General features: G+C 53.0%; 1 protein-coding gene across 1 annotated transcript; it reads right to left on the minus strand.

Moving 5' to 3' along the window:
• On the minus strand, positions 1-3,197 carry PRAC2 (PRAC2 small nuclear protein). Its single transcript, XM_028498105.1, has 3 exons — positions 3,164-3,197; positions 921-1,019; positions 1-227 (listed from the first exon to the last, which is right to left on the minus strand). Exons 1-3 carry the CDS (start codon positions 3,195-3,197, stop codon positions 1-3), a joined length of 360 nt encoding a protein of 119 aa, XP_028353906.1.
• Positions 3,198-6,894: the final 3,697 nt, after the last annotated feature.

The following is a 6,894-nucleotide window of genomic DNA, read 5'->3' on the forward strand; positions in this document are numbered from 1 at the left end:
TCAACCGAGCCTCTGGCTTCCAGATGCCCGGGGCGTCGGGCCTTCGCGGTTGGGGAGTTCGGGGCTGCGTGTGATGAGCGCCGGGACCCGGAGTCGCCTGGAATTGGTCCAGGGTATAGGCAAATGTATCGGTCCAGCGGCTGAGAGACTCAGGAGGAAGGCTAGGAGAGCAGCGAGCGATCTCGAATAGTGAAAAAACAGGGCGGCCAGCATTCCCGGGGGCAAGGCTGCGGCGCCGTCAGCCCTCGGTGCAGGTCTTCGTTCCACTGGAGTGTTATATTTATCTTCCTCGCCAGGCCAATTCGCGGCGGACCCCTCTCCTCCCCTTTTATCCCCCCGACTCATTTACTTGTGTGGAACCTGTGCAAAAAAAAAAATTTTTTTTTTTAAATTTCGCTTTGTATTAAACCCTTTTATGGAAGCTCTTTCCAAACACCAATTTTACTCCCGAGGCAAACTATACCCCCTCCCACCGAGGCCGACCATTTAAAAATCTTTCAGTACTTTGTGTCAAAATTACAACAAAATATATCTACCTGTATTTGCCTGTAGCTATTTGCTTTTTAAATAGGGCCATTTTAAGCTACAGGAGAGAGGGTTTTGCTAAATTTAGACTGAAATGTGCTGACTCTAACGTTCACAAATAGGTAAATTCAAACAACATTCTCATGAACAAATAAACGCAGAGGCGCACAAATAGACTCCGGAAAATACTCCGGGCGTCTTTTCACCAGCGAGGTGTAATTTTACTCGGAGCTGCCCTCCGCGTCCTCTCCCTTACTCGGAGCAGAACATCCCCGGTTGAGTCTCAGCAAACGTCGAAACGGGATCCGAGGGTCGCGTCTACGCTGCTCCAGGACCGAAATCACTTACTTCCAACTCCAAACCAGGTGGATCTTATTAGGCCTCCAGAGGCCGACTTAGGGGGTAGTGGTGGAGAAGTGCATAGACGTGACCTCCGGAAGCTCTTTTCGAATCTAGGTTCTCGAAGCAGCCCAGCGGAGAGCGAACCCGAGGCTCTGGCTCCGGGGTCCTTCACTCGTGCTGGCAAACGCTTCCCACCATCCTGGAAGTCGCGAGGCCGAAGCCGGCGACTCTGCACCGCCGTGCCCCCCTCCGCAGTCACCCCTAGCTAGCCACCCCTACTCTGAGTGGTTCGAGGACCAGAAGATGTCCTGCGGCAGGAAAAAGGCCCAGATCAAGACCCCCCAGTTCTACGAGAGGCGCGGCTCCCCTCCTCCAACACGGGGCCAACTGCCCTCCCCTCCTCCAGTCCCCCTCCTCCCCTTAATTAAAGTTTTATTCAAGGTCCTAAGTGCTGCACTTTAATTAGGTTTCCTTCGGGGGAAACGCTCTGTACCCCCGCCCCCGTCCGGTCTAATAGAAACCCCAGAGCTTCAAACGTGAATTAAATAAATGAACCCGTTACCGTAAACTGGCAATAAAGCGCGGAGGCAACTGCTGCGGAGGGGGCGAAAGGAGAGGTTCCGTTGTTTTTGAAAGAAATTTATACCACATTCTCACCCACCTGAATAGTCCCTCTCCGGGAAAGTGGGGAGAAAGCACTGGATCGGCCCTCGGCCTCTCACCCGAGTGGGACACCCCGCCCCTCCCCCCAGGCGCTGGCCTGGGCCCGGGGAGAGATTTCAAAACATCCAATGGGGAACTGATGCCAGGCTTTCTTCCTCTCTAGGCTACCAGTTACTTTTGTGTCGAAAGCGGGTGGGGGTGGTCGGAGCAGACGGAGAAGGAGTTCCACCACTGGTCCCCCTCCCCTAAATTGCCTCTAAAATGACAGGGAGCGGCAAGTGTTCAATCACCCTCGGAAAGTTAGGGAGGGAAGGGCGGTCTGCCGGCGCCCAGAGGTGAGGGTCGGGTCGGGGACTTTGCCATTGAAGTTTCAGGCCTTTGGTCTCCGCTGCCTTTACCCCCACTCTCCTCAACTCTTTATGGGAAGGGGTCCCATCTCTGGCCTCGGGAAGGAGGGAGGAGGCCAAGCGGCGTTGGAGGGGCCAGAGCGACCAGAAGACCGTCCAGAGACGCCGAGGTTGGCGGGGAGACGAGGCGGCCCCGGGGAGGGGGTACTCCAGCCTCCTCTGGGCTCGCAGACGCGAGATGGGGACCCTGGGGCTGTGCGCCGTCTCCCTGAGCCTCGCTCCAGACTCGGCTGGGAGGGGGGCACCCAGTGCCGCGCTCCGGTCCTTCCTCCTCTAACCTAAGGTGCGCGAGCAGAACCCTGCGCCACTCGGAGGCTGGAACCTTCAGGCCGGCGCTGCCCCAGCTCAGGGCCTTGGGGCCCAGCTGAATTCCAGCCCTGGCCTTTGCAGAGAGAGCAATTGTGTTATGCCCCTATTTCTCAGATCAAGACCTACTCATTTTGCTACCTCCAAGAGTGCGTTTCTCTCTTAAAAGGTAAACTAGCTGATTCGTGGGCCAAGGGCGTTACCGCTCTCTCAGTCTGAGGACCCGCTCAGGGAGCCCTGGGGGGGTCCTCCAAGGAATTTGGGGGACTCCGCGGTCACGGCGGGCAGGGAAGGGCGGGCGTCAGGCTCTTGCAGAGACCACTCGGCGGAGCGCCTCCTCGTTGGTTCCTGAAGAGACCGGCAGCCACCTGGGCAGAAAGGGACAAAGAAAGCGCTTCGCAGCACGCGGGACCTGCGCGCCCTCCGCAGGGGAGAGTCTGGCGGGTGAGAGCAAGGCCCCACCATACGACCTTATGTTTGTCTCCGACTGGATGGAATCCTGGTACAGACAACGTTAATGTTATTGTTATGTTGTTGTTCTTATCTAAACTGTAATACTTTACAAAACATCTACTTTGAAAGCTGCGTGAAAAGTAACCGTAATGATAACGGTAATGATGATTTATTAACACACTCTTAAGGGAAAGGCTCTGGCCCTTTAAAAAATAAATCAGTGCAGCTTAGTCTCAGATGGCCGCCTTCCTTCCTGCCATTCCTATGCCCTCTTCGGAAGCTTGGTTAGTGCTGAGATCTAAGGAGCAACTGGAGGTGTTGCCCATGGCTGGCACATCTGCACCGGGACTCAGAACCTGCACAGAAGCAGCAGGGGGCCACATGCCCATGTCCTCAGTCACTGACACTGCTAACTTGTTGTTCTTGGGGTGGGGGCAAGGTAATCTACAGACACACTCTGGACTCACCTAACCCTCCCAGCCCCAGCTGGTTCCTGCCCATGACTTCTCAGAGCTACTGTCCCCACACTGACAGAACCCACTGTATAAAATGAGGGCACTGAGACTAAGGGTAAGTTACTTGATCAGTGTCGCAGCCAGCAGTGGCTAAGCTGGGCCCCCAAAGCAGGAGCTCCTGAGGACTAAGCTCTGTGGTCTACGCCAGTGCAAGAGAATAGGGAGGAGACTTCCCTGGTGGCGCAGTGGTTAAGAATCCACCTGCCAATGCAGGGGACACGGGTTCGAGCCCTGGTTCGGGAAGATCCCACAAGCCGCGGAGCAACTAAGCCCCCGTGTGCCACAACTACTGACTGAGCCTGTGCTCCAGAGCCCGCGAGCCACAGCTTCCGAGCCCGTGTTCTCAGCAAGAGAAGCCACCACAATGAGAAGCCCGTGCACTGCAAGGAAGACCCAACACAGCCAAAAATAAATAAATAAATAATTTTAAAATAGAGAGAATAGGAAGCCAAGCCTCTCCCTCACTCCCAACATACCTCTCCTCACCTGTTTCCATCTGGAGCCATCCCTTGAGGTCACAGCGCTGCACTCATTCTCCCTAGACCCAACCCTTCCTGGGTGCACCCGGCAGATTTGCATAAGTGCAACAACAGGGGAATAAACACAAGTTCCATCACTCATTTATCGAGTGCCTACTGCATGCAAAACCTTCCACTGAGGTGGAAGGCTGGAGGAGATACAGTGGAAACACTATCTCTCTTCCTACTGATCCCTGCCTCTCGTTCCACCTCTCACTTGCTGCCAGATCTTAGGTCTGCTGTTTCCTCAGATGTGACCTGAAACCGGGGGACTATATTCTGTTATCTCTGACATTGTAAGGTGGGCCAAATGCCTACACATGGGGAACTGAGACCGAGAAAGATTCACCCCTCCCCCCACGGCATATGGAGAGGCTTTCCGGAAAAGGCTGTGTTGGAGAAGGACCTCGAAAAATGCTTGAATACCAAATCCGGGTGGAAGATGTGAGCAAAACTCGGGAGAGGGGACAAAAGAGGCAGGTCTCTGAGGGAGAAAGATCTGGACCTCTGCTCTGGTTGGGGCAGAGCTGGTAGGGAAGAGGGCAAGGGCGTTCTCACTGCGTCCTGAACGCGGGGCGAAGCCTGTGCTGTGATCAGACAGCCTCCTGCCCATTCAGGCTGTGACCGCCCCACTCCCACCCAGGCGCGCACGCACCGAATGTTGGTGCAGGCGCTACTGGCGACACACCGCAGGCCCCGGGAGGAGATAAGGAGACAGCTCTCGGAGAGAGGAATCGGTACCCGCCTGGACTCTCAGCTTCCCATCTTAGGTGTGTCCAGTCTGTCGCCCCCGTCTGAGACCTGAGCTCGGTCTTCGGCTGACGGTTGAAGTTCGCCGCCCTTCCCCCTCCAGGCAGGGTTTTGTCGTTGAACTTGAGCCAGGCCATAACATTCCTTCACCCCTCGGGGAGCTGGACCGGGACGGGGAGGGGGTGGAGGGAAAGGTGGCGGAAGAGGGTTGTGGAAGGATCCGGAACGCCAGAGACCGGGCATCTCCCACCCTGCATTGCTTTATCTGCAAAAGCCTGCATTGCTTTATCAACTGAGCTTCGGATCTTTGCATTCTGTGGAAAATTCGCCAGATCTGCATTTTTAAAACCGATTATTGAGGCCTTATTGCAAGTTAGACCAATAATTTAGTCAGGATCAACGTAATGTAACTTTCATTTTCACTCATTCGTAATTCATGTTTTCTTATCTTAATTTAGGTAGTAAAATCCCCTATTTTTTTTAATGAGCAGGAAAAGCAAATGCATAAAGACCAAACGAATAATAGCTACAGCAGAGGAATTATTAAAGATTGGAGTAGGTCATCCCTAGGCCATCGCCTCTGCATTTTAAAAGCGCCCCTCTCTGGGCAGAACAATCCCAGCCTGCGGCCGACGAGCCCCGCGGAGCCCTCGTTCTCCCCAGGATCCGGAAGCTTAGACTTGGTAAATGACCCCCCCCCGCCCCCATCCTTGGCCTGGGGAACCGCCCGCGGGACCCGGGAGCCTGGCGCGTGCTTCCCAGTGACCTGCCGCCGGCGGAGGCTGCTCAGAGCGGCCTGCTGAGACCTTATTAGAGTTTTTCCTCCCTCCCTCCCTTCCTTCTTTCCTTCCTTCCTTCCTTCTTTCCTCCCTTCCTTCCTTCCTCCAGGATCCCCGAGCAAGGGAGGATCAAAGACTCTATCCCGGGGTCTTTTCCTGGCTCAATAAAACCCAGTGTAAGGGTAACTGGGCGCGCTGCGCGGGAGACGCGGGGCTCTTCTGTATCTCGTGCGGGGCAGCTCCGCGCGCAGGGCTTCCTTCCCCGCGAGGAGCCCAGGCGGCTCGGCGAGCGGCCGAAAAAGCACCAAACCCTGGCGAACCTACGACAAGCTCCCGGCCTCCTAAACGCCCGGAGGCAGGTCCTCACTAGCAAACCGGAAAAGGGGCTTGACGGAGCGGTCAGGATACTACTCTCCGCACTCAACCCGCCCCCTCGTCCCCATTTGGCTTTAACCTGCCCGACGACTTGGACCGAAGAGGGTTTTTCGTCTCATTGTCCTCCCCAGCCTTCGATTCCCCAGGCCCTCGGGGCCCCGGAAAGAACTCAGTCAACCCCTCTCCCTTTGTCTGACCTTTGGGGAAAAGAGGCGTGGGCGCCTGGGTCAAGTTCACGCACCCGGCCAGCATCTTTTAGGGCAAGTGGGGCCACCTTTGTCATTTGGACCAGAAGGGTCCTAAGCAATCGGGATTGGGGGGAGGGGCGGGGGGGGCAAAGCTTCCAGAAAGGCTTTTTGATTTTAGTCTGCTGTTCCGTTCTCACATCCCCGCGCGCCCCTCCACTCAGCTCTGTAGAGGAGAAATAACTCGATCTGAAAGGAAGCCGTTTATTTGGAAAAATAAATGCGAAGGCCTCATGGAGTGAGCTTCTCCGAAATGGTCTGAAGTCTTTGGTTACTTGGGTAGTTTTTCGTTAGTTCTGTCCCGGTGTCTATGAAAGTTAAGGATTTACAGTGTTTATTTGGTACAACCGTTTCTGCGGAATCTGAGTTAGAGTAAAAGAAGCCACATCCACACTGCTCCTCAAAAGCTTCAGACTAAACACATTGAAATAATTACCCGCAACATTCCAGCCTTTACAAAAAAACAAAACAAAAACAAAACAAAACAAAAACCCCTCAAAGTGCAAAAACAAAAACAAACCAAAAAACCCTATTCAGGTAGCAGAAAATAGAATACGGGGCTTTAAACACACATATACTCTAAAAACTTTTAATAAACAACGCTCTTTAAAATTTTTTTCCCATTCTTTACTCCAATGCTCGTGTTTTATAATTTGCAACCACTGTTATTCGCTACTTTTGTCTTTCCCCTCCCAACTTAGTGATATGCATCCTATCTCGAGTCTAAAAACACACTATACATTTACAATGTCATAAGCAATCTCCCAAGTTATTGCAGTCTTCTAAATGCCATTTAAAAATGCATAATATGAAATGAAATGAGTTATCATGTAGAAAACCATTTCCCTAATGTTGGTAATTTAGATTGTCCCCACATTTAAAAAGAAAACTATTTTTTCCTGATTAGAAAAGTAACACATTTTCATTGTCAAGAATTTTTTAAAAATCTAAAAAATATTATAAAGAAAAGAAAACTACCCCATATCCTATCACCCAAAGGTTACCAAAATGAATCT

Source organism: Physeter macrocephalus, chromosome 14 (genome assembly GCF_002837175.3).
Source record: "Physeter macrocephalus isolate SW-GA chromosome 14, ASM283717v5, whole genome shotgun sequence".
NCBI lineage: Eukaryota > Metazoa > Chordata > Mammalia > Artiodactyla > Physeteridae > Physeter > Physeter macrocephalus.

Coding starts and splice junctions, on each gene's coding strand:
- PRAC2 (XM_028498105.1), bottom strand. CDS start 3,197: ATGGGCAGGAACCAGCTGGGGCTGGGAGGGTTAG. Junction 1,020..3,163: donor GCTGGGGCTGGGAGGGTTAG/GTGAGTCCAGAG, acceptor CCCCGGAGCCAG/AGCCTCGGGTTCGCTCTCCG. Junction 228..920: donor TCTCCACCACTACCCCCTAA/GTCGGCCTCTGG, acceptor ACGGCGCCGCAG/CCTTGCCCCCGGGAATGCTG.